At 49.0% G+C, this 27,619-nt stretch overlaps 1 protein-coding gene across 14 annotated transcripts in view; it reads left to right on the forward strand.

Moving 5' to 3' along the window:
• TACC2 (transforming acidic coiled-coil containing protein 2) overlaps positions 1-27,619 on the forward strand; it is a 161,123-nt gene that overhangs the window by 97,457 nt on the left and 36,047 nt on the right. For all 14 annotated transcript variants that reach the window (XM_068140407.1, XM_068140404.1, XM_068140408.1 and 11 more), the window contains 2 exons: positions 15,182-15,354; positions 24,562-25,876. In XM_068140407.1, the coding sequence (XP_067996508.1) occupies positions 15,182-15,354; positions 24,562-25,876 (1,488 nt within the window). The remainder of the gene's footprint in view (positions 1-15,181; positions 15,355-24,561; positions 25,877-27,619) is intronic.

Consider the following 27,619-nt stretch of genomic DNA (forward strand, 5'->3'; position numbering starts at 1 on the left):
AGTCAGAAGAATCTCGTTTCTGAAGTCAATGACAACCCTTCCTCTGCTAGGGGAGGTTATGACATCAGAGCTGGTGAGGGGCTTGGAACACAGCCCTATGAGGAGAGGCTGAGGGAGCTGGGGTTGCTTAGCCTGGAGAGGAGGAGACTCAGGGGTGACCTTATTGCTGTCTACAACTACCTGAAGGGAGGTTGTAGACAGGCAGAGGTTGGTCTCTTCTCCCAGGCAGCCAGCACCTGCACAAGAGGACACAGTCTCAGGCTGTGCCAGGGGAGGTTCAGGCTGGAGGTCAGGAGGAAGTTTTACACAGAGAGAGTGATTGCCCATTGGAATGGGCTGCCTGGGGAGGTGGTGGAGTCACCATCACTGGAGGTGTTCAGGAGGAGACTTGCTGGGGTGCTTGGTGCCATGGGTTAGTTGTTTAGGTGGTGTTGGATGGTAGGTTGGACACCATGATCTTGAGGGTCTCTTCCAACCTGGTCTATTCTATTCCCTGTCACTAGAGGTAGGCAGGTCATGTTTAGGCTTGAAAACAGAATCAACCACCCCAGAATCACTCAGTCTTTTCCGAGCAGGGCATGCCACACACCTGGCAAACGTGTGTGCATTGAAAGGCTCTCTGGGTTGAATGGTGTGCCCCGTGCCATGCAGAGCAGAGCTGCTGCCCTCTGCTCTGTGTTGTGGCACACAGGCAAACTGGCAAATACAAACTGGTGTGAGGCAGTAAAAACACGAATGAAAGGGTGCTCCAGTGCATGTGCTGTGCCTGCCACTTGCACTCAGATCTACTTCCCTGTCTGCTTCTGCTGCTTTGCTACCTTTGGCCCAGCAGCCAGAGGAACTGCTTGCTCAGTTTCAGAGTGCTCTTCAGCCCTGTGTGTCTTCAGGTAGTAGCCTGGGTGCTCTGAATGGATCTCTAACATCCTAATAGCACAGAGAAAAGCGGTTCTGTCTCCTGTAAACACCATTTCCTTTGTTTTGAGATCTTACACTTAGGGAGGGGTTTTGTATTTGCTGATGTTTTAGATGGCATTTTCTTATCCACCTCTGATGCTCTGCTAGGGATCAGCTCTGTAACAAACTTCTTCAGTGCAGGTAGGCAGGCAAAAGGTAGAGTTTTAGTTGCAGCTAGAATGCCAAGGCAGTCTGCCTTTTCTCTGAGACCATGGGGGTGTTTGCTGTAGGAAACAAACACCTTTAATCTTACTGGGGGGGGGGGGGGGGGGGGGGGGGAAGGGAAGTGTTATTTCCCTTCTGATTCTTGAATACTCTGAAGCAACCATCTGAATTTAGTAGCTGGCTGTGGCTATTGTGTGTTGTACTCCTGATAGCACCAGAGAGCCAACCTAATGGGGAAACAAAAGGAATTGCTTTCATTTTCCTACCACAATCTGAGGTTTCAGAGGCTTCCTTCATGGTACAGCTTGACCTGAGAGCCTTCCCTGGTGGTGGTAGTAGGCAAGATAGTAAAATTCCTCCTTAGCTCTAGAAACAGTAGTGGAGTTTGTAACATAGACTGTCTAAACACAGAGCATGTGGACTGAACTTGGTTTGAGCAACTGCAGACATCCCTGAGAGACCTCAGGGTAATTGTAGAGCTCTGCTAATTTTGTTTGTTGCCTCCCCACAGTAGTTTGCTGCAGCTCCTCTCCCTCTGTGATGGGGACTGGTTGAGGAGACGAAGGGGGGCTTGGGAAGCCTCTTGCTTCCCAGAGGAAGACCTGGGGTGATGTTGGGATGAAAAGTAAACTTCAGGAAGATCCGGAGCTTTCCATTGCTTTGGTTTTGGCTGAGCAGCATCCCTGGAATTACGTTCACATTCACAAGATCTTTTCTAAACAAAAGCAGCTTGTTCCTAGGGCTAAACGTGGAGCAGATTGCATCTGAAACCAAACAGTGGTTAGAATCAGATAAGCCTCTGCTTCTGAGCGCTGGCTTCCTCTGGCACAGAAATCCTCGTTTATTTGTCTTCTTAATAACAGTTCATTGCTCTCATTAGAAATGAGACCAGTGCTGTGCTGGGAAAAGGGTTTGGCTGCTAACGGAGGGGGAGGATGAGCAAAGAATTTCAGTCTCTTTGTTTAAGTTCCCAAGTGCAGGACCGTCCCCTTGCAAAGAGGGAGCCCTGGAAGGGAAGGGTTAGCCGCTGTCCTCACCTAGCAGAGCTGTGGGCAGTACAGCTGGGTGCCAGCTGGTGAGGTGCCACCGCACGACGGGGCTTGCCGGTCTATGTAGTGCTGAGTCGGCACTTCCCCGAGCTGGGCGTTCACGCAGCACCTCCCGAAAGGGACAGCTCGGTTGCGCTGTGCCGAGAGCGGGAGGGCACAGCGCCCATGGGAGAGGTAAAGCTGCAGCGCTGCTCAAGTCAACGAGACGGCTTCCAGGGCCGCACCCGGCCGGGGCGGCAGCAGGAGGCTCACACCCACCCCCGAGTCAGGAGGTTAAATTGTTACAGCCCAGTCAGAGAACGGCGTTTTGTTAAGAGGTTCGGATGGGTTTTGTCCTTAGCTTCTGTTGCTTGCTGGCCGAGTTTCTATCCATGCAGCTGCTTCAGGCGTTGAGCGAGGACGGAGTGCCATGAGGATGTGTGTGGAGCTCTGTGCAGGGTGAAATGGGCAGAGCCTGGAGCAGGTGGGGCAGAGCCTGGAGCAGGTGGGGCAGAGGGACTCTTTCATCCCCTCTTTCTTTCAGCAAAGGGACTTGCCACCTCCCTGCTCCACCCTCCGTGTGTTCCTTATCTCCCTTCCGAAGGACCGTGAGCATGGCAGGCACACCGAGCGCTTTCCACATCCCCCTCTGTTCACGGATGGAGATAAGCTGCTCCCCAGGGCTTACAGGTGTCATGTGTTCATCTTTGCACTTCCCTGGGTCCTGCATTTGAGCAGAGCGCAGATGGGGCTCTGGAAAGCCTTGTTGCATTTAAAAGGTAGTTCCAATAAACAAAGCCATTTCAAACCTCTGGCTCCCAATGAATTATTGATTGTTTTCCCTTGAAGCCATTGCACGATGCTGGAGAGCAGTGAGCATGGGCAGCTGGCTGCTTTCTAAGGAGATAGTTAGCCTGATGTCCTTACCTGGATTAGAACTTCAGAGCTCGGTACTAAAGGCAGAGGAAAGACATTTGCCATGGGCATTCAATACTTAAGCTCCTGATTCAAATATCAATCCCTAACCATTGAGAGCAAACAAAGGACAGCACCGACTGGGATTGTGGTGTATTAGCTGGTTATAACTAGACCTGGGTAGGTATTTCCTACCTTGTGTGTTGGGGTATCCTGCATCTTTATTGTTTCTGTGCATCTCTTCAGAGATTTCTGTGTTTGAACGTTCAGCAGCCTCTGGTTAGGGACACATTAGTGTATTTGCTGTTGTGACATCTGGAGATGAGTGCCTGTAATTAAATGGCATTTTCCTGTTGTTCCTCTGGGAATAAAGCAGCTACCTGGCAAGAGCATAGGGATTAAAGAACAAATAAGAATGTTTTCAGTTCCAAGTCCTGTTTCTGTTTTCCTCTATAGACTGAAGCCAGCCAAAGGGAAAGCAGGCTGCCCAGAAGGGATGGCAGCTCAGCTCATTATTCGTTTGTATCAGTGATACTGGAAAATGTATCCTGGTAGATCTCAGGCAAGGCAATGAAAAGGAACATTTTAACATGCTCTAAAGCAGGAGGGGGAACTTCTTGCTAATCAGTAAGAAAAACGACTTAAGTGGTTTGAAGTGCTGCTGTAAGCATGCCATATTATACCCCTCAGTCTCCTTTCCTTCAGATGTGGCTTCCCACAGCTTGAGACATTTCTTTTTGGTGGTTGTGTGGAAGCAGGAAATGGCTTTTGTTGGTTGGGGGTGAATTTGGCCTCTGCACAAAATGCTCTCAAAATCCCTGAACAAACAAGCAGAAATAGCAGGAAAAAATAATTCCTTCTTCCCGTGTGAGGTGTGGTAGGAAGGTTATTTACAACACAATAGGCTAAACCCCCCAAATCAACATCGTTTTAAAGGTGATTATGCCCTTTTAATCCTCCCCTAGTGCAGTTCGACTCCTGCTGTCTAAATATAACCATCCTGTGAGGGAAAATTGGCCCTTTTGTAGCAAATGATTAATGTTTAAGGGATGCCTAAGTTTCCTTTTGCAGTCTCTTCTGAGAGGCAGCTTTCCACATGGCTCTGTGTGGTTTGGCCAGCACAAGTACTGGCTCCCATTGCTGAGCACCATGTCATGTTCTGAAGGGGGACATCCTCATATTTGATTTCTTTTGGCTCACCTATGTGAAAAGAGAAAATCCAGATCCTCAAGTCTCAGCTCAGACACTGAGTTGTCCAACATCTTAATGCTGGAGGCTGAATGTTGCTGGAAGAGCAGAGGAGCTGTTCAGTGGGGTTGTGTCAGCAGCAGTATGCAACTGAGCCCTGCTTACCCTTCCACACCAAATTTGCACCGGTGTAAATCATCAACACTTCAACTGAACCTGTCTGAGGTGTGCTGGGGCAGCAGAGAAGATTACACCTTTGGGCTTATGGTGTGGAGCAGAAGCAGAAAGCTGCAGAAAGCAAAGGAACAACCCTGGCTGCTTCTGCACCTTCCTCCCTTGTGTCCCTAAATTAAACCTTGTGCCTGTCACGGCACAGCACTTACAGGCCAGGAAGTATCACCTTCCATGGAACAGTGATTGTTTTTCTGGGGAGCCATGTTTACCCTGGGCCTTGTAGGAATATTTATGCCACAGTGATATTAAAATCCTTCTCTGGAGAGGAGTGCCTGCCCTGCTTTCTGCACATGTCAGTGTCAAGATGAGCTCTTGTGTAATTGTGTTGTGCCGAAGTAGCTCTTTGTCGTTTCAGTGGAATGGGATTCATTTGATAAAAGCTTGGTTCTTAAGTGAGAAGTGCAGAGGGGGCTGCTGCTGCCTGGGAAGGCTCAGGCTATAAAATGAACACGTGGCCTTCATCCTGCCCTGTCGTTGGGCAGCTGATTTTGTGCAGCATTACTTTGGCTGCCGAAACCCATGAACGTAAACCATAATTGCTCTTTAAGCCTCTCAGCTCTTGATTGCCTCTGTTCTTTCAACAAGCCTTCAAAAACCAAATGATGTCTGTTTTTCTATCTGACAGTATTGGTTTCATTAGGGTTTTAATGCATCAGACAGCAGGGTAAAGAATGAAGATGCTAAGGAAATGATCTTCATTTCAGTTCAGGGATCTCTGCTATAAAACAATGCTGAACTGCTGAGATGAAGGAAGCTGGAGGTGTGCCTCGTTTTCACCGAGCCATAGTCTGTTCAAAAGCAAAAATAAAGAGAGCAGACCTATATAGGCCAGCATGATGAGTGCTACAAAGTAGGACTAAAATTATCCTGCAGGGTTATTGTGGAGGCTGAGCTAATGCTGTGATGGAATCACAGCTTTGTTTCAACGCTCAGACTTTGCCAGTCGGAAACCTATCCAGTGTGGCAGCGATGTCACCAGGCAGGGGGGTGGCACAAGGTGTAACTGCTGCGTGTGGGGGACACGTTCTGTACGTGTCAGGTAGCAGACAGAAGTATTCCCCTCTAAGGTGATGTGCTGGCTTAGTGCAAACTCGGCGCTGGGCAGCTGTGAATTGCCCCTGGCTTCTGCTGCAGTCTGGGGGATTTGGCATTTTCCTGGAGGAGGGGCTCAGGGGCCAAGCACTGCACTCAGGGTTTCTTGTGGCTACCTGGAGGGGTACAGAACATTGTTTTGTTTTATTTGGAAGGCTCCAAGGAAACCTCATTGTGGCCTTCCAGTGTCTGCAGGGGGCTACAAGAAAGCTGGGGAGGGACTTCTGAGGGTGTCAGGGAGTGATAGGACTGGGGGGGATGGAGCAAAACTAGGAGTAGGTAGATTCAGATTGGCTGTCAGGAAGAAGTTGTTCCCCATGAGGGTGGTGAGAGCCTGGCACAGGTTGCCCAGGCAGGTGGTGAAAGCCTCATCCCTGGAGGTGTTTGCAGCCAGGCTGGAGGTGGCTGTGAGCAACCTGCTAGAGTGTGAGGTGTCCCTGCCCATGGCAGAGGAGTTGGAACTGGCTGAGCTTTGAGGTCCCTTCCAGCCCTGACAATTCTGTGGCTTGATTCTCACCTTTTGCATGTGAATCAATAGTGACATTGCAGTGGGGCAGTGGTATCATGCCAGCAGGAGCAGGATGTGAGCTGAAGACAAGGCTGGTGATCTGGCTGTTTCCCTCTCAGTATCCTCTTCTTGTGACCCATTTTGCAGTCTGTCTTCTCACAGTGTAGGTTTGTTGTGAATTTATTTAATCATAGGGTAGATGATCTTGTCACTGCATGCCCTTACAACAGTGTGAGAGAAGTCCATTAATAGTTAATGGTCAGAAATGTGTCCCCAGAGGATCTGTCTTGTAAATGGAGCCTGATCACATGTAAGTGACATGTTTGTACCTCCCTCAGCTCCTGACTCAATCTAAGCATCAGATCCAGCATTGAGAACTTCCCCATGGGGGACTGGCAGCAAGGTAAATGGGTTTCAGTGGCCCCTGAAATGTCACCCACCCTTGAGCTTTAGCAGGCTGGGCCAAGCTTGCTGGTTTTGCTCTGCCTTTGCACTGTGGAATTCTTTTGAGGAGTTCTGTTATTGCAGTGGTGTATTGTATGAGAGAGAAGGGAAATAATGTTTGTGAGGTTTGTGCCTGTCAGTATTGATGTTTGTGTTGGGGTTTTGCACCATGAGTTGAGCAGATCCGTGGCTGCCAGGTTTGACAGGTCAGCTAATTCAGACACCAAATATGCCTGTTGAGTAGCCAAGTAACCAGATGGATCTCACCACTGCAGCTGTGCTTCCTCTCTCTTGCTGTACACATTTAACATTAACATGTGAAGTCTGTAGGGATGTTTCATATTCAGAGCATGTGGGTGACCAGTGACATAGCTCACAGTCATCATCCTAGAAGCAGCTAATTATTGTCAAATGCCATGGTAGCTGCAAGCCACTGAGCAGGCAAATACTGGGCAAAAATGATGGCATGCAAAACTGACACAGTGCTGAGAGGGAAAAAAGGACTTTTTATTGTAGCTACAGAATATTCTTGGTCCTTGTGAGTAGGCCCTTGGGTCAGCTAATGGCTGCTGGCCTAAACTGTTGACTTGGTCTCCAGGAAAGGAATTGCCATTTGAGTTTCCTTGGTGGTTTGTGAATTATGGTCCAGAGTTTGATTTGTAAGAGTCTGATGGAAAACTAAAAAAGAGAGGACAGTCTGTGTCTCTCTACTACAGGGATAGGATAGGATAGGATAGGATAGGATAGGATAGGATAGGATAGGATAGGATAGGATAGGATAGGATAGGATAGGATAGGATAGGATAGGATAGGATAGGATAGGATAGGATAGGGTAGGATAGGATAGGATAGGACAGGATAGGACCAAACCAAACCAGGTTGGAAGAGACCTTCAAGATCGTCGTGTCCAGCCCATCAACCAATCCAACCCACCTAATCAACTAAAGTTGTCTGCCTGCAGCATGAGTGATTCCCCTGAGTTCATTCTAGGAGTTTGTCACTTAATGAATTTGAGTAAGCAGGAAGAAAATAATCAAAAATAATGTGTACCAAGCAGTCTTTTCCTTCACTCTGGGCTCTGCAGAGGTCCACAGCAAGAAGCTGTTGATGCCCTTGAGAGATCCCAGCTTGATTGGGCAAGGCAAACCTGAGGTGGGTGCAGAAGTAAACTGACCAGGACCATGTATGTGCAGCAATTCAGTGGCAGAGTTGAGAGTAGGCCTGATCTTTGTTGGGGAAGTACATTTCTGAAGCATCCTGCCTGAGTGTGATCCTTGTGGAGTAGGGTTTGCAGCTGGACTTGGGGATCCTGAGGGTCTTTTCCAGCCTGGATGTTTCTGTGATTGTCTTCTTGTTGTTGACTGGATATTGGTGTGGGCTTTTTGAGAGTTGTATGGAAAAAGCAGTGTGCTCACTGAAATGGCACTAGGAAATGTGGCAAAGGCTTCACCAGGCTGTTTACAGTGCGGTTGATGTGTGTCTCTGAGAGCCCTTCCTCTGCAGCTAAGACTCACTGAGTGTCTTTTCAAATCTTTCAGCCTGTTTGGCTCTTGCCAGTGCAGTTTCTGTACCTCAGAAAGGTGTAAACCAGACTGACCTCAGAAGCATGGAGCTAGTCCTGCAGCTGTGTTCCTGACCTCACCAGTAAACCAGACCTGAATTATTCATGCAGGTTTTATCATCTCTGGAAATGATCGATGGAGGCCAGGCTGCAGAACTTACTCCTCCTTTTTACTTCCAGCTCATCCCCCAATGGGATTTATGAGAATTAAAAGCAAAATTCATCTTCAGGACTACACTGAACATTGCAGGAAGTTGTTTGGAGGCTTTTTTGCCCCTGATTTAGATTCCTCTCACAGTGTATGATAGATTGTGCAGTAAATACTCACACGAGATTCATACCTTACATTTATCATAACAGCTACAGATGCTTTGGAGGGCCAGCTAGCACTCAAACTCATCTTCCTCACTGGTAAAAAGCTCTATCCACTGATTGTTTTGTGTCTTTGTGTCTTTGTTTTATTGACTTGCAGTCTGTGCATTGCCTTTAGGTGTTGCCACAGGTAGTGCTTATGTATCAGCACCGCAGTGCTTGCTTGCTTGGGTCCTTCCCTCACATGGCTTTGGATTCCCTCTCTGTCAGAGCCCTGCCAGTACCTCTGCTGCATAAAAATCTCAGTGTGGAAGCTAAGCATTGCATGATGTCCTTCTGGTAGGAGGAGCACGTGCCTTTTACCTTCTTATTTGTCATTTGAGGCCCAAGGCCCAGGGAAACAGATCTGCAGATACCTCTGGCGTGGCTCTTACGTGGCCTAGAGGTTGTGGATATAGTTGGGCAGCCCTTTGCCCCTTGAACTGCAGCTCTGGCCAGCTGCAAATAAAGTGTGGATCTAAAGATGAGTTGGGGGTTGGGGAAAGGAAAAATATCAATTTTTCTCTCCTGCCCCTCAGGGAGTACAGCTGTATCTCAGGAATAGACTTTCAGGGCCACACAGAATGAGTAGGGCTTGTAAGGGGCCTCTAGAAGGTATTGCCAGTTAACATTGATCAGGTAGGAGTTGCTCATCGTCTGAGACAGCCCTCAGTTTCTCCACCTCGCCCATACTGGCATTGGAGGGCAATCTGTAAACAACAGCTCTCCATAAAGCTTTGAAGTCCTTGCTTTTGTTTCTCTCTGGGGTGGCAGTGGAGCTCAGTTTGGTTTTGCTGCTGCTGTGTGTTGTGAGATGACTTCTGTCCTCATATTTCCAAACACACCGTGAGAACGACATTGCCACTCCTTGTCTGACGTTAACAAAACAAAGGTACCCAGAGACAAAACAATCAGCAGAGAGAGTGCTTTGAGCACCAGTGAGAAGGGTGAGCTTGTGGAGTGCTAGGTGGGCCTCAGTGATATCCCTGACAAGCACTAGGGAATGGATCTGGGTCATGTTTCACTAACACAGCAAATTTAACATCCTTTCTACTGAGTGTAAAGGTTGGGAGGAAATACACAGGTTGGACTCGATGATCTTTGAGGCCTCTTCCAACCTTAGTGATACTGTGATAAATGTGAGTAGACAGTGGCTGTTCACCTTAGCTCTGCTTGAGAAGATCCCCCCCTGAGGCTGGTCTTGATGCTGTTACCTGTGGTTCCACAACCCCAGCTGGCAGACAGCAGCTCCTGTGGCTCCAGCCTCTGCTCCCCACTCCCAGCACAGACAGCGCTTTTCCGTGATGCAGCTCCAGCCTCTGCCTTCAGAGCCTCAAATGACCACATGCTCGCTGCCCTGCAGGCTGTGCACGTTGCAGACCCACGGATCAGTGCTCCAGCAGGTAGTTAGGGGTGTTGGTATTTCCCTGAAGCAGGCCACACACTAAATAAGAATTCTCTGTGGCTTGGGCTTTGAGTGAAGTGACTCCACAAAAGCTTGTGGAGCACATACCAGTTCCAGATTTGCCTCTCCTCCATAGGAAGTGCTGCTGCTGACCTCAGCTCTTGTCTGAGAGCCCTGCTTTTCAGTTTCTTTCATGTCTCAGCCATCCCTTTCATCCCTGTGAAACAGAACCAGAGTGCACACTTGTGTTGGTTTATGCTGCTGTAGTGTAAACATTAGAGGAACCTGAGTCAGATGGAAGGGTTCCCAGCGTGGCTGAAGGCCACAGCTCTGTTGCAGCCTACTTTGTAATGAATCAAGTTTCCAAGTGACAAGGGGGATGACCTCTCTTCAGAGACTGTTGTGCCTGAAGAGAGCAAGTGGTGGGGAGAGGCAGTGGAAGGGGAAGGCTCATTCCTGCTTACTGAGTGCTCTCCAGCCCCAGTGACAAAAGGGGCGTTTTTCATGCTGAAACCAGGGAGGATTTATGGTTATAAGCATCTGTGGTTTACAACAACAACAGCAACAAAGGTAACTGGATTTCTGCTGGGCCAAAGGTGCAGAAGAGTCATCCCTAATGACTGCCTTCAGCATTTCCTCTAGAGATTAGTGTAACAGGCTGGGCCAAACCTCAAAGCCTGCCGATGGAGTGGGAGTGCTCCTGCCCCACAAGCTGATGCAGTGATGCCGGATCTGTGTTGCTCTAGCATGGTTCCTGCATGTCTCTGCTCTCCCCTGCTTCTCCACCCCTTCTGTGTGTTACATTTAGTGTTTACTGGCTGTCACTTGAGAAAGGGAGATGGCAGAGATGGGCTGAGACAGTGCTTGTGCTCTGTCACCATCACCTAACCATTTCCTAGCTACTACAGTTTATACTTTTTTTGGAGCCTGTTATAGACAAACCCCAAAGAATAGAGCTGGAAAGATCTAATGTTATAAAAGCAGGCTCCTCCTAATGACCCAGGGTGGCTGTGGGGATGCATAAATGTCTGTTCTGCCCTGTAGCTTTTACTTCCATCACTCACCTGAAAACTAGTCCTGCACACTCTGAGTCTGCGTTTGCACCACCCCATCTCCACAGCCTCGTGAGCTGGTGCCAGCAGGGGAACTCTCTGTTTGTAAAACCCACGTGTCCCATCTCCTCCTGCTTCATCCTCAGTTGGAGCTTCAGAAGAAGCCTGTAGATGACCCAAGGGCTCTTCCTTTCGTGAGACTTTGCCCCGCAGCTGGAGCTGGCTTTGAAGCGGTGCCGGTTCTCACGGCGTATCCGAGCTGGCAATCTGTTTTGCACCAGCGACCTTCCAGCAGCGTTGGTTCGCTTTGTTCTGTGTGTTCTCTGTAGTTCTCAGAGAAAAGGCACTCTGAATAGAGCTGGCTGAAAGATGTCATTTCCTTCTCACAGGAAATCCTGTTGTTCTGGGAAAATCTTGCAGTTCGAAAGCAGGACTGCAGCCTTTAGAACCCAAACTGTCCAGTGCAGGAGAGCACATCCCTGTTCCCACCGAGCTGAGCTGGGCACAGGCTGTAATCTTTCCAGGATGTGTGTAATGCAGACCTTGGAGCACAGTCCTGGGATGTGCTTCCAGGCTTGTGCTTGCTCCCAGGTCCCAGGCTATGATATATCATAGTATCATAGTGTCAGTCAGGGTTGGAAGGGACCACAAGGATCATCCAGTCCCAACCCCCCTGCCATGGGCAGGGACACCCCACACTAGATCAGCCTGGCCACAGCCTCATCCAGCCTGGGCTTAAACACCTCCAGGGACAGGGCCCCAACCACCTCCCTGGACAACCCATTCCAGGGCTTCACTACTCTCATGGGGAAGAACTTCCTCCTCCCCTCCAGCCTCAATCTCCCCACCTCCAGCTTCATTCCATTCCCCCTAGTCCTATCACTCCCTGAGATCCTGAGCAGTCCCTCCCCAGCCTTCCTGTAGCCCCCTTCAGATCCTGGAAGGCCACAATGAGGTCACCTGGGAGCCTTCTCTTCTCCAGACTGAACAGCCCCAACTCCTTCAGTCTGTCCTCACAGGAGAGGTGCTCCAGCCCTCTGCTCATCCTCCTGGCCCTTCTCTGGACACCTTGCAGCACCTCCAGATCCCTCTTGTCATAGGGGCTCCAGAACTGGAGGCAGTACTGCAGGTGGGGTCTCCCCAGAGCTGAACAGAGGGGGAGAATCACCTCCCTTGCCCTGCTGGCCACACTTCTCCTGCTGCAGCCCAGGATCTGATTGGCTTTGCAGGCTGCAAGTGCACACTGAGAGCTCCTGGTGAGCTTCTCCTCCCCCAGCACCCCCAAGGCTCTCTCCTCAGGGCTGCTTTCCAGCCAGTCCCTGCCCAGCCTGGATTTGTGCCTGGGATTGCCTCCACCCAGCTGCAGGACCCTGCCCTTGGTCTTGTTGAACCCCCTGAGGTTGGCTTGTGCCCACCTCTCCAGCCTGTCCAGGTCCCTCTGGATGGATCCCTTCCCTCCAGCTGTCTGCTGCACCACACAGCTTGGTGTCATCAGCAAACTTGCTCTCTCTGGTAGCCTCCCTCCAGGTTTCTTTGTCAAACATTGTGTTTTGCCAGCCCGATCAGTCCTCACAACAAACCCAGAAGCATCTGGCTTAGGGTCAGGACAGTTCTCACTTGATTATGCTGCTGCTTCTGGAGGGGTGCAGCTGCACATTTGGAGCATTGCATCAGAATCCTTTGGGAATGGTTAAATATTAGCAAGGCAAAGCCTGACACTGGAGCTCAGGCACCACACAACTATCTGTCCATGGACTCAGGAGGTTGGTCTCCAGAGCTGATACAAAGAGCAGAAAAAGAACAAACATTTCTCTGTGCTTCAGATGCTTATGGCCACCTTGTCCCAGCAAGAAAGCAGAGGTAGCTCATGTAAAAGGAGGTAAACATGCACAGGGCCTTTCCATCAATTCAGTACAGGAGGACACAGAACTGCTCCATCAAGCCAGCTTAACAAAGCAGTCACAAGTATGAGTGGACATGAGAATAGAGGCTTCATTTTGGTTTGGTTGTATGTATCTGTGTATTTCCTGCATGTCTTACATGTGCTGCTCAGACAGGTTGGAAGAAAAGGGAGCCTGAACATTATTGTTTCAGCTTTTCAGAGCAACACTGGGAGTTGAAGGTGGAGAGTAAAACATTAACCAAGTGCAGAACAACAAAGAATGGTGTGAAAAGCTGAGAGGGATGACTTGCCTGTTGTTCTCTTTGTTTAGATGCTAACTTTCTAGGCTCCTTGTTATGACCCAAGAAACGTTTCTGTACTGGGAAAATACCACACAGCTCTGGTTGCCTTTGATTCTTCAGCTTCCAAGTCTCCTGAAGCAGCCCTGGGGAAGGAAGAGAAAGTGTTTTGCTGAATACCTATTGTGCAGCTTTATTTGCAGAAGCTCTTTTGTTTGCAGCTGTTCTGAAGCTTGAATTAGTGTGAAGTGCAAAACTGGTCCATCTTTGGAGGGTTGTGATGGAGAATGCTGCAAGCTGCCTTCTGATTTGTCTGTTCTGTGGCCTGATGAATGAGTGTGGTTTAAAGCAACAACACAAAGGACTTAACTTTGAGGGGCTGCAGCAGTAGATGTAACTGACTATTTTTGAGCAGTTCCCCAGGCAGTGACATAAGTTTGGGGAGGAGGAAAAAAAAAAAGATCCAAAGCTGTTAGCCAGTAGAAGTCCTTTAGCTTTACACATGAGAAGAGGTAATGAGGCAGGGCTCGACACTGGGCTGGGCCATGCACCTTGATGATGTGTGAGGAGATGTGAGCTCTCCCTGGGGTTCTGCAGGGGCAGCTGGGGAGAATTGGGTACTCTGTGCTCCTTAAGCTGTCAGGGGTGACACCAAGGTCTTTTCTTCCCCAGCTCACCCAAGGCTTCGTGCTGAGATGGAATTAGGCAAATCTAATTGAATGCAAAGCCTGTGCTTGTACCTCCCTGACATCGAGCTGCTTGGACTAATCGTCAGCTTTAAGAAACCAAACAGAATCTGCAGCTCACAGTTACCTGTGAACTCAGACCCAATGAGAAGTCTTTGGTCCAGGGTGGCTTTTGGGGTTTTACTGGCTTTTAAGTTCATGGCAAATTTTGTCCCTGTTGCAGTGGCATGTGGGGTGCGGAGCGCTGTGGGCAGTGGAGACTACAGCCATGCCCAGAATCACTGGGCAAAGAGGCAAATCAGGCCTGTCCTTTAGGAGTCTGTCACACTCAGTGCACTTTGTTAGTGCTTCTGGCCACCAGAAGTGCTTATGGAAAGTGCACTGAAGGTTCAGTGCACGTTGGACATGACACCGTGGTGGCTGCGTTCCCTGCGCTCAAAAGAAAGCGCTTCCAGAAGTGTTTAAAAGGTACAATTTGGTCTCACTTTGGTCTCAGGACAAATAAGAACTATGGTTTTCAGATGTAGAAGGACAGTTGCCTGAGGCTGTACTGCTGTTAGAGCACATGGTGTGGTCTGGAGTGGTTTGGATCTCCACTCAACGGTTTGTACTGTTGCTGTCCTTCAAGCTTGTGTTGTGTTTGAATGGCTTCACTTTGGGGGCTGTTTCCTTGCTGGGACGGCACCAAACCATCCTGGTTCCTCTGGATTTTGTGTCTCCCTGAGCACACAGTGCTAGGAAAGGATTATTGCTAATACCAGGACATACATTTCAGAGTTGCCCTTACCATCTGTCACAAAGCCATGCACTTGGTTAGGCTCATATCCTGCTAAAGATAGGGTGTTTTTTCCCCTGAGAGCAGGGTGTCTGAGGATTTGCTGCACCTCAGGTGTCTCTGTGTCTTCTTCCTTACCTGCAGCAGACCATGCATAAATTTGATGCTAGTTTAGATGGATTTTCTTTCTTCTTCTTTTTTTTGTTTCCCCAGAAGCTGTGAAATGTCTTTAGTAGATCATCTTCATGTTGGTTTGGTTTGCTTTTCAGCTGGTTCAGATACACTCACACCAAGAAGAGTTTTAGGGACTGCCACAGAGGCATCAGCCGTGGTGTCTGTGTTGAGACAACTTTCACGCTGGAGAGCAGGCTTTGCAGGCAGGATTTGATTCCAAGTGTGTGTTCACTTTTTGCAACACAAGGAGATCTCAAGTGACATGAATACTTTTCTGTGGAGGAGACTGCAGCCAGGGTATTCTGCTCTGGAAGCCATACTTCACAGTAAGATCTCCTTCAGGACCCGCAGAGGGGGGCTGGTGGCTGAGGTCTGTGCCATCAGCTCAGAAAGCCCTGTATTTCCAGGGGTGACCTGCAAAGGCAAACCTTCACTGGGCTCACTAGTTTCTCGTTTGCTTTTCACCAGGAGCTCTGACTCTGAAGAAGCATTCGAGACCCCGGAGTCCACCACCCCGGTAAAGGCACCGCCTTCACCTCCACAGCCGCCCCCCGAAGCAGTCGCGGCGGCAGCGGCGGCGGCGGTGGCGGCAGACGCAGCGGAACAAGAGACAAAACCCCAGCTGCCCTCGGAAGACACAGGTAACGAGCGGGTAATGAGCAGGACAGGTCACTGAGGCAGATGAAGCTGCAGGGAGGTGCCTGTGCAAGCACAGGCGAGGCAGTGGTGCTATTAAGATATCTTCTGGAGAATCAGTTTGTGCATGCTCGAGGTTAGCCATCCCGGGAGGGAAAACCCTCTGCCTCCTGGAAGTATTGGAGGATCTGCCCATAACACTTGACAGATAGTAAAGGGAAGAGGAGCTTTCTAGAAGGCCTTTCTGCATCTTGGATCCAAATGGTTCTGTAGGATCGTTACTGAGTCAGACGAGTAGGAAAAGGAGGCACTGAAGTGCTGGTGCCTGGCTGAGTGCTGTTGACTGTGACAGTTAACAAAACCTGATTATTCAGAGAGATTTATTGTCACCTGAAACAAAAGGAGACCCAAAAGCCCCTTAGAACAATAGAAATATTCACAATAGCTTTAGAGGGGGAGCAGGGACCATGTGTGAATGTGTGTATGGTATACACCCACCAAGATTGCTGTGTACTGGGAAAATAACCTTTAAAGAGGGAATATTGTGGTTCAGTTCTTTTACCCCTAGAGGTGTTGTGTGCTCTCTGTGCTCTGGAGTATGAGGTGGTGCAAAGCCCTCTGTTAGCCCAGAAGAGCTTTGTTTGGGCTGTCAGATGACAGCTCAGCAATTCGAGACTGAGCTCCTCGTTATGCTGTGTCTTTTTCCCATCCCAAAGTCAAGTCATCTTGATCACCTGGCCACGCTGCATGAAGGTAATTTTAATCTCAGCAGACTGAAACTCTCTTGTATTTCCTTTGGAGAGATGTGTGGCATTGCCAGGCAGAGTTTAAACCTTCAGTTTCCACTCCAGTAGTGGCTGTGTATGGCAGTGGGCAAAGAGCAGCGTCAAGGCTGATGTGTGTGTGCATTACAAAGTCTGACCAGCTTTGAGTTTGACCTTCAGGAAAGTGACAAATGAGTCTTGCAAATGGCTGGAGCCACCTAATGCATTTCTGGGAATTATGCATTAAGGAATGCTCTTTAAGACCATAATTTATTGTAGGAGTTTATAAGAAGCTAGAAAGATGCTCAATAAACTGATGGCACAACACAGGAATGAAATACAGAGACTTCCTCACACTTCCTTCCTGCTGTTGCAGTTCCCTCTTCATTGGAGCAAACACAGTCATTCATTCTCCATCTTCTTTCCTTTTCCTAACCTTTTGTAATCTAAGGATTACAAAACAAGTGCTGAGAGAACAAAAGCAGGCATATGCTAAACAGAACTGGAGTGTGCTTTCAATTACTGCAGCAGAGCATCTCCAAACCCTTGGTTACACATGTGCTTCCATGGCACGTGTCATTCCTTTTTCCCTCCATCCATCTCCCCCTCCTTTCTTTCAGGTATGTCTGGAGAAAAGTAGGAAAATGAATCTCTCTTTTCACAGGCAGTGTGAACTGTCTTGAAGGCCATTGGATGGCAGAGAGGCTCCACAGAGCTCTGGGCAACCTGACCTAGTTGAGGATGCTCCTGTTTACTGGAGAGGAGATTGGACTAGCTGACCTTTGGAGCTCTCTTCCAACCCAAACCCCTCTGTGATTCTAGGAAAACATTTTCATTTGCAAATTAGATTTGTCCATGGGATGGAACTTACACAGACTAACAGGGCTGTGTTCAGCATCCCCAAATGATGCAAAGTGAAGTTATACAACAGGGTAACTGGTGGGAGGAAAGGAAGATGTGTGTAATGCATTGTTCTGGAAGCCTTTAGAAGAAATCCTGGGCTGCAGCAAGAGAAGCAGAGCCAGCAGGGCAAGGGAGGGGATTCTGCCCCTCTGCTCCACTCTGCTGAGACCACACCTGGAGCACTGTGTCCAGGTCTGGAGCCTCTGTTACAAGAAGGGTCTGGAGGTGCTGGAAGGTGTCCAGAGAAGGGCCATGAGGATGAGCAGAGGGCTGGAGCTGTCCTGCTATGGAGACAGACTGAGAGAGTTGGGGTTGTTCAGTCTGGAGAAGAGAAGGCTCCAAGGAGACCTTCTTGTGGCCTTCCAGGATCTGCAGGGGGCTACAAGGAAGCTGGGGAGGGACTTTTGAGGGTGTGAGGGAGTGATAGGACTGGGGGGGATGGAGCAAAACTAGAAGTGGGTAGATTGAGATTGGATGTGAGGAAGAAGTTGTTCCCCATGAGGGTGGTGAGAGCCTGGCACAGGTTGCTCAGGCAGGTGGTGGAAGCCTCATCCCTGGAGGTTTTTACAGCCAGGCTGGATGTGGCTGTGAGCAACCTGCTGTAGTGTGAGGTGTCCCTGCCCATGGCAGGGGGTTGTAACTGGATGATCCCTGAGGTCCCTTCCAACCCTGACAGTTCTATGATTCTGAATCAATACTCCTAAGAGCACAGCTTAGGAGTTTGCATTCTTCTCCAGAGATGTTTTGTACCTTATAAGCCGCTTGAGTAACAGTTATCCCATGGCTTACCTACCTGTGGCTGCAGACAGAGAGCGTGAGTCCCTTCCTGAGGGGTGCTGGTGAGTTAAAGCAGTTGCTTGTTGGTCCCACACAGCTAAACCAGCAGGTTTCCATTCAAGAGGAGTAAGGCACAGGGGCAAGCGGCGAGCCTGGCACACACATGGGGAGAGGCAGTGATGTCCAGCTGGGTTTCTGGTTCACCAGCCTCATGGCTTTGTCTTCTGCATGAGGTTGGTGACAGAGCATGTGTGTGGATGGAAGGAGGGAGCATAGCAAGTGTTTAAAGGCTTATTTCATCCATATCTGCCAATAATTCCCGATGCAGTTGTGCTGTGTGGCATCATTAGTGCGACAGCTGGACCCCACTGCTGGAAAGCCAAGAGCAGAGCTTTTAATTGGGTTGACTTCAGTGCTGGCTTAAGAAATATGATGAAAGTGAGCTATAGCTAGACTCATCCTGGGCTTGTGCCAGCTCCTGGTGGGGGGAAAACCTGCTGCATGGCTTTGGTCCATCAGCAGCAGAGCAGAAGAGGGGAGTCAGTCTGCGGGTTAGTCTGGAGGGGAAGAAGAGTAAGAGAGCATGTATGGAAACCATCTCTGGACCTCGGGAGGAGTCACTGAGGAGCCTTCCCATTCCTCTGTAAACATTTCCTTTGTTGTGGGGAACGTGGGTTGTACTCTCCAGGCAAATGACTGTGGGTGCTTTGTAGTATTTTTGTGCTGGCAGGATTTTAAATGGTTGTTGCCTGTTTCCTCAGCTGCTTGTAGCAGTGCTCTCTCGTCCTTTGTTCTGGCCAGAGAATGCCCCAAGCCCTTTCTCCCAAACACCCTGCTTCTGACCAAGAATTCCTGCCCAGGGAAGGACATTTCTTCTGTCCCTCCACTGCCTTACCCAATTAATTACTGCATTCAGATTATAAACAGGGGGAGCTGTGGGAGCTGGAGTCCCCTCTGTGCGTTACAGCCCAGTGATCAGGAGATGGGAGACCTATATTCAGGTCCTGCTAGTGCCAGGGAAATTGAGGTCAGGCTTTCCAGTAGAGAGATGACAACCCAGACAAAAACAAACCTCATTTGGGGGACTGAAAACATTCTTCTCTTTGGTTTTGGTTCTTTTTTTTCCTCTTGAAGCTTAACAAAGAGAAAATGCAAAGCAATTGTATATGCAGAGATTGCTCCCAGAATAAAGGGCAGGAGTATTTTTACACTGCTGTGTGAAATAGTGTTACTAATTGATTTCATGACTTCAAAGGGTTCTCAAAACAAGCAGGAACTGGAGATAAACTGTGCTTCAAGATGTCTGGTGCAGGGTGCTTCCAATTGCTGCATGCTTGTCTCGGTCCGGAGAGGGAGAGAGCCTCAGTTCTTTTGAATATTCCCATTGCGAAATGAGAGGCACAAACCAGGCCAAAATAGCAACAGCTAGACTATTGACTACATAAATAAAGTGGATGGATCAGAAGGGGAGAGAGAGAGAGAAGAGGAATTATGTTACCATACCCCTCAACCCCCCAAGACAGTTTGAGTCTGTGGAGGGAAGGTGCTGCAGGAGATGTTGGCGCTGTAGAGAAAGGCTGCTGAGGCTTTGGCTGGAGAAGAGATGTGGTCCTCTGGGCAGCCTGGGTCTGTAGAGAAATGGTGCTGAGGCTTTGGCTGGAGAAGAGGTGTGGTCCTCTGGGCAGCCTCTTCAGCTCCATGAGTTGCAGCAGGCGAAACTTAGGGCATGGAGAGAAGGTTCAGTCTGCTTCTTCCAGGCTCCACGGCCTCTTTTCTCCAGAGCAGCCTTGTCCCGGGCTTTCCCTTCTCTCCTGCTTTCCTTCTCGGCGGCATTGTCCTTCTCCTGTGTTTTCCTTCATCTCCGTTTTTCTTCTGCTGAGCCAGTAGTGGCTCAAGTCTTTTATACAGTTTTCAGTCCTTAGCTATGTGTCCAAGTATTGTCCCTCAGGAATTCAGGGGCCAGGAAATCATCCTCAGGTCAGTATCCAGGTGTCGTTCCCCAGGACATCTCTCTGTGCATTCCTGTGTGTTTGGGCAGGGGTCTGGATGGAGGGGGGGAGGCCTCTGCCTCCTCCTTCTCTATCTACCTGCCCACACACTCATTCCATTGTCTCATCACCCTCCCTTTCCAGGGTACTTGATGGGTGGAGATGATCTTGTCTTATGCATATTCCCGAAGGTGGCCTCGGTCCGTTGCTGTGAGGCCAGCTGTGGCCCAGTGAGCGATGTTATCTTTGCACCTTCCAAGAGTGTTCCAGTGGCTCTGCCCAACATACATCAGCTGCTGTCTGGGCAAGCAGCAAGTGATTTTCTCTTTGTTGAGTCACCCCAGGAGAGACAAGCTTTTAGTCTCTCACAATGCTGTAGGCAGAGTGGACTTGCCTCCTGGGTTGTTACTGCACTGTGATGGAGCATGCTGGATGTGTTTTCCCAGGGTTTGTTTTTCACTGGGAAGCACAACTGGAATTGAATTCTGCTGTTTGCGGGATTAGAACTGCTCAAGTTGTCTTTCTAAGCCTTTCAAAAGAGAGTTTCATTTTGTCTCTGGCTCAGCAGCACTAAGCCCTTCTATTTTCAGCCTGTTGGTGGGCTCTGTGTGTTAGAGAGATGCCAAAATGCTCAGCTGTCCCAGGGCACAATGCTGCAGCTCCTTCTCTAGGACAATTTGTTGTCATTTGAAAGCAAAGATATTTCCTAAATACCCAGCAGCCTTTTCTGTGTCCTGCCTCCATAAGCCATTTTCCTTACTCATCAAGCACTAGCTCAGATATAAATTCACTGAGCTCAGAGCTGCTGCAGATATTGCATTTTGTTCTGAAAAGCCCTCTGAATTTCCAAAGCTTTAGGAAACTCTTTTTTTGTTGCTTCCACTTTTATTCATGGGCATGTCCCCAGAGAGCACACACCTGAGCTGTGGCAAGGTGATGCCCCAGGGTGCTGCATCCTGTCCCCCTGGTCGGTACTCAGAGCAGAGAATCACAGAATCATTTTGGCTGGAGGAGGCTTTTTAGATCAAGACCAACCTTTAACCCAGCACTGACTGCTCACCACTAAACCATGTCCCTCAGAACCACATCTACACATCTTAGAATAGAATAGACCAGACCAGGTTGGAAGAGACCTTCAAGATCATCGTGTCCAACCCATCAACCAATCCAACACCACCTAAACAACTAACCCATGGCACCAAGCACCCCATCAAGTCTCCTCCTGAACACCTCCAGGGATGGTGACTCCACCACCTCCCCAGGCAGCCCATTCCAATGGGCAATCACTCTCTCTGTGTAGAACTTCTTCCTAACCTCCAGCCTAAACTTCCCCTGGCGCAGCCTGAGACTGTGTCCTCTTGTTCTGGTGCTGGCTGCCTGGGAGAAGAGACCAACCTCTGCCTGTCTACAACCTCCCTTCAGGCAGTTATAGAGAGCAATTACCTTACTTCTGCTGTTGCAAACATGGAGCCAATTCTGCTGTGATGCCAAAGGAGCCTAAGAGCAGCATTTCACTGCTACCAAAAGCCATGGATTTTTGAGGCAATTTCACAACTGGTTTCCTACAGCAACAATAAAAATGCCACAGCAGTGGTTCCAGCAACGCTGCAGAAATCTGTAAGGAAAGGATTTGTTCAGGAGGAAGTTGTGAAATGAGCAATTACAGAAAATTAAAGCCCTGCACTATGTGGAGCACACCAAATTTGAATGCTGTTTAGCTTGGAGAGGCTGGGAAGCTTTGTGTGCTCTCTGTGCTGGCGTGACACATCCCAGCCTCAGCTCTTCCACGCCTGCCATTTGCAGTCCAAGTCCTGCAGGGCCTTGGGTTTCTTTTATTTTGCTTAAATGCACATTGGTGCTGACTTTGAACAAGGGGCCTCAATCCTGCTGAAGCCTTAGGCTCCTGCTGGAGTGAAAACAACACATAATTGCAGGCAACTTCTCGTTCAGATCCCCCTTTTATTTGGTGCTGACCTACATTGGTACTCTGCTGACGTGTTGGAGCGCCGGGAGTGCTGATGGGGAAGCGTTCCTGTGAAGCGTCTTCCCATCCTGATCCGGTGTACAATGTGCAGATCAGGCTACTGCTGGAGTTTCAGGGCACTCTTGGTATCCCTTTGACAGAAGTCACATCAATGTCAGAAAGTGATGTGTGTCTGAAACAAGCACCAGCTCAGCTCGCAAATCAAGTCTGATGAATGACCTCTCAGCCCGGCTGAAACCATGCCCAACCCAGCGGAGATTGAGGAGAAAAATAAGCTGTCCTAGAACACTGCCACCTCCTTAGCATTCCTTTAGAAGAAAAACAATTCAAATAGTATTTGATTTGCTGTAATTTAGTGAACTTCCACAGCCTTAAAAGAGAAACGCTGTAGCTGTCGTTCCTTTGACGCTGCCTGCAAGGAGCCGGCGTCACTCGACGGGACTGCTCTGGGAAATGCATCCAATTGCCTTAAACCTTTACTGCCCTCCACAGCCATAAACAATAACTCTTGTAATCAATATGCAGACACACAATTCCCTCTGAAACAAAGGGAAAATGTTTTCATCTGTTCTTGCCCCATTCATAGCCTGTTCTGTGTTGTCCGTATTGCTTTTAGGGAGGACGTTACTGAAGGGAGCTGGGCAAAGTGGGAATTCGCTTGCAGAACTTGTCAGGATGAGGCTGATGAAAAAGATGGGCAGAAATGTCTCCAAAATCGTTTAAGGATGAGAAAAGCTCTTTGGCTTGATTGTTTTGTTTTGATGATTGTGTAGTTGAGGAGGCTGTCAGCATGAAGGCAGCTGCATTGCTTCGAGAGCAATTGCTGGGGGGTTCTGCTCCCGTCCATACCAGTGGGAGCTCAGAGCAGCTGGCTTGAACTGGCAGCTGGGGGGAGATTCCCCAGGTCTGCAGTCCCCTGATGGGACACACAGACATAGAAGGAGGTGTCTGTTAGGTTCAGACAGGCAGCAGTGCCGTGGCAGCAGGAACAAACCATATTCTTTGGTGAAACATTTCAGTAGTGAACTTTGGTGAGCTGGACAGCAGAAGAGGTCAGCACCTTCGCCCTGCCCTCCCTGTGGATCTTCTTTTCTGCACACACTGTGTCCCATGCAGCTGTCATACCCCAAGGCAAGGGATTCCTAGAGATCTCTTTAGAATTTCATTTAATGACTCTTTAATTGCAGTGGTTTAACACTTTTAGCACATAGTTCTCTCTCCAACATTTTCTTTTCACTGGTGAATGGTGGACATCCGGGTGGACAAGTTAGTTGTGAGCCAGGAGTGTGCTCTTATGACCAAGCAGGCCAAATGGCGTTGTGGGGTGCATTAAGAGAGTGACCAGCAGGTCAAGGGAAGCTCTTCTTTCCCTCTGCTCTGTCCTAGTGAGGCCATATCTGGAGTATTGTGGAACTGTTGGAGAGAGTCCAGCAGAGGCTGTGAAGGAGGAGAGGGGACTGGAGCATCTGTCTGACATAAAAAGGCTGAGAGACCTGGGGCTGCTTTGGCCTGGAGAAGAGCAAGAGGGGATCTTCTCAGTGTCTAAAGGGTGGGTATCAAGAGGATGGGGCCAGACTCCCTTCAGTGGTGCCCAGTGATAGGAGATAGAGCAGTAGGCACAAACTGGAACACCTAAACATGAGGAAGAATTTCTTTCCTTTGAGGGTGCTGGAGCCCTGGAGCAGGCTGCCCAGGGAGGTTGTGGAGGTTCCTTCTCTGGAGAGATTCCAGATCTGCCTGGATGTGGTTCTGGACAACCCACTCTGGGTGATGCTGCATTAGCAGTGGAGGAGGGCTGGATGATCTCCAGAGGTCCATCCAACCCCCACCATTCTGTGACTCTGTGATGAGTTGGAATCTGCATTTGAGAGATCTTCTTTAAATAATTTGTAGGGAGCTTCTAGCCATCTTTTTAAGAGAAGGCTTCCAGCTGGGCATATCTGTGCAGGACTCAGATCAATTTTCTTGCCTTTGCCATAATTCATTTCATACAAACTTCTCAGTGATTCATGTCTCATTATAAACTTGGAATGATGAGGTCAAAGTGCAGTGTATTGACTACTTGGGGCAGAGAGAGGCTCAGCATTGATGGCTTGTGAAGAGGAAGCTGTGTTCCTCTGGGGAACTGGTAAAAATAGCCCATGAGAAACAAAACTTAAGCTCCCTCTGTAACTGCTGGAGCATTTACAGGGAATTTTCTGCACAAGAGCTCTGTGAGAGTTCTGTGAACCCATTCTATAACAGTAGAAAACGTGAGTAATGAAGTGCTTGATGTTTGGATTTTCTTCTAGCTGGCATATTTAGCACATTGTAGTAATATCCATCTCTGGAAGTGGTCATTAGGTTTAGAGGTGCTCTGGAGGCAAATGTCTGGTTTGTATTTTCATGGAGCTTGCCTTAAATCCTTTTCTGGGGAGAACAGAACTATTCCACTCCCCCCCCCTGCCCTGTAATCTAGTTACTCTACAGAAATGCCCCTTTGATTTGTATGTGCTTTAGCTACTGCTTACTCCTTTTACATGCTTTGGAACCCTTCAGAGGTTTTTTCCTTGCAGGAATGCTAGGTTCTGGTAAACCTTACTAAGCTCCAGTTTGAAACATGCACCACCTCCAGGTGGTGGGGTCAAGTCCCTGGAGGTGCTGAAGAAGAGGCTGGGTGAGGCACTTAGTGCCATGGTCTGGTTGATTGGATAGGGCTGGGTGGTCGGTTGGACTTGGTGATCTTGGAGGTCTCTTCCAACCTGGCTGATTCTGTGGTTCTGTGAAATTCACTGAATTTTCTGTTGGTTCCTACAGGGTTATGTCCAGAAGCTGCACCTGTAACTGATGTGTCACACAGTGAGCCAGCTGAGGAAAGCCCTTTCCGTCCCCCTTGCCACTCCTTTTCCACCGTCTTCGATGAGGACAAGCCGATAGCCAGCAGCGGCACTTACAACTTGGACTTCGATAACATTGAGTTGATCGATTCCCTCCATGCCTTAGGACCAAGCTCTTCAGAAGCCAAGAATCGTGACCCCAAAGTGAATGTTAGGAGGAAGTCTACCGATTCGGTGCCAGTCTGCAAGTCCACCTTGTCTCGCTCTCTTAGCTTGCAGGCTGGGGATTTCGATGGAGCATCTTACCTTGGCAACAGCGAGACCTTAGCACCGGCAGCGGATGTGTACGGTACTGGCTCCAGCAGTGCTTCCAGTACCCTCAAGAGAACAAAGAAATCCAGACCAGCTTCCTTAAAGAAGAAGCAGACAGCTAAAAAACCCCTGGATGCTCCACCAGTGAAGGAAACACCGCAAGAGCCGCCTGACCTGGGCCACGCGGCTTGCGCCCCGGGTGAGGACAAAACAGAGGCAAAGGCTGACTCAGTAAAGCCTGAATGTACTGAACCTTCTAAAATCTCTGCTGAGAAACAGGAGGCCCCAGCTGTGCCTGAGGGATCCTACCCTTTGGATCCAGACAGTTTTGAAGGGATTAGTGCATTTAGCAGCGGAGGTGGCAAAGTGCAGAACTCTCCCCCTGCCAGTAAGAAAACTCTACCTCTTACCACGGCACCGGAGGCCGGGGAGGTGACTCCACCTGACACCGGGGGACAGGAAGATCCTCCGGTCAAAGGCATCGCAGTGAGGCTGGAGTTTGATTATTCTGAAGAAAAAGGGGTGAGTGAAGACCAGCAGGAGAGTGCTCCTCCTCCCAAGAAAGCAGGTAAAAAGCCGGGTGCTAAAATGCCCCTCCGGAGGCCAAAGACTAAAAAAGCAGTGGAAAAGCTTGACAATGCTCCCAGCACCCCGACCAAGGCTCCCGCTGATCCCAATGAAATCCCCATCACAAAAGGCTCTTACACTTTTGATATTGACAAGTGGGATGATCCCAATTTTAACCCCTTCTCCTCTAGTACAAAAATGCAGGAATCGCCCAAACTGCCTCAGCAAACCTACAGCTTTGAGCCGGACATGTGTGAGGACTCTGTTGACCCTTTCAAGTCTTCTTCTAAGATAGCCAGCTCGCCCTCTAAGTCTCCAGCTTCCTTTGAGATACCAGCCAGTGCCAATGAAACCAATGGGACTGAGGGAGACAGCTTGAACAAGCCTGCGAAGAAGAAGAAGACGCCACTGAAAACGTAAGTTAAAGGGCACACCTGTGCCTGCCTCTCAGCACAGCTCTACCCAGCTTAGGTTTGACTGGAGAAAAGAAGATGACCTTGAGTGTTGATAGCCACCCAACTGGACTCATGCTGGGGACTGGACATGCTCTCCCTCAACCTCTTTCCTCTATAGCCTGGGGAGAGGCAGACCTGCATCCAGCCCGACCGGGCCACTGCTCTGGTAATTGGGTTTCTGAAGCCGTGGGGCACAGTGCAGCTTTGGATCTGATTCAGTCCAAGTGTAACTGAGTTTGTGCCAGTTTGTCTGTGACCACACCTGAGGAGCTTGATCCTGTTTCAGATGATCAAATAGTCGCAGCAGTAAGGACTGGTTGGTGAACCAGTGTTTGAGAGTGGGATGTGCAATAGCAAAGCAGTGACAAATCCTACTGCAGGCAGCAGGGTGTTGGTTTTCTGGAGACCTCAGGTATTTAAAGGAGCGCAGTACTGAACTGCTTCTTCCCTGTTTATTGTTCAATGCCAAGACTAAAAAATGGGGGGAAATGCCATTTAAACAGTAAATGAGGAAATAGCCACCCCTTGGGGAAATATCCATCTTGTGGACACAGTTGGCAAGTTGCAGGAGACATTCTCAAGCTTGTGTTTAGATACTGGGTTAAAAACCTCCCTGGTGAGTTGCACTGATTCTGTGGTCAGCTGACATTTCGTTCAGACCTGTTTGTTTTGAGTGGGTAAGCAGTAGGTGTATCTCCCATTGATCTCAAATCGACATCCTGTGTTTATCTGTAAGCAATTAGATCAGTGCATGTCCCTTGATGGCTTAAACATTGCAGCTGGCTAACAAAACTGTGGCTAAGAGCTTGAAGAGCCTGGCAACTGGAAGGTGATGTGGTCCATGTGACCTCCCTCACAGACTGAGATGGTTTCTCTGAGCAGTCTGCTGCTCTCTGGGCTTCTGGTTCATGTCCCTTGCCTGATTTGAGGAAGTGTGTGCCTTTGGATTTTTATTTTCAGGGGCATTTCTGACTTAAGCAGAGTATAAAGAGTTGGATAGTTGTGTTGGGTTTTGAGTGAGGAGCCTTGTTTTGGTTTGGTTTGGTTTTCCCCCCTTGCATTCCTTCTTTTTGATCTGTGCTTGAAATGTAGTGGAAATGAAGGTGGGAATGAAGATGCCTGCTAAGCTGATATGTTTTCCAAGCCTGCAGTCCACAGTGGTTTGGCCCAAACCAAGAAGACTTAAAAGTCTGACTGCAAGAGGGGAACAGCTTGAATCTTACTGGGGAAGTGCAGAGGGAGAGAGGGGAATTTTAATATCATCAGGTCCTGTATTTGCCTGATATTTGCCGCTAGCCAGAGTCTCCTTGTGGCTTCGGTGGAGTTAACAGACCTTCCAGTATGAAGCTCTTGAGTCCACCCATCTGTGACTGTTAGAATGGATTCCAAAGTTGTTAATTTAGGGGCAAGGTCGAGTTTACAAAGAGTTTGCTAAACCACACTTGCCTTTGGCAAAATATCTGTGGGAAGGTTCTGCTCTGCAGTCACGAAGTTCACTGCTGGTCTGTGTCGGGGTGGAAGAACTGAAACTACCCTAGAGCAGGCTGCTTGGGTCAGGAGGCTTGCAGGAATTCCCAGCCCTTCTTTTGGGACTGCCTCCCCTTCTCTGTGTGATGTCTGCTCAGTGCAGCCCCATAGCCTACTTTAGCAAGTGGTTTCTGACAGAGGGGAGAATCTGCAGATTAACACAGCTCAGCCTGCAGC

Source organism: Melanerpes formicivorus, unplaced genomic scaffold (genome assembly GCF_026170545.1).
Source record: "Melanerpes formicivorus ecotype bairdi unplaced genomic scaffold, bMelFor1.0.p_v2 SCAF_6, whole genome shotgun sequence".
In the NCBI taxonomy this organism is placed as follows: domain Eukaryota; kingdom Metazoa; phylum Chordata; class Aves; order Piciformes; family Picidae; genus Melanerpes; species Melanerpes formicivorus.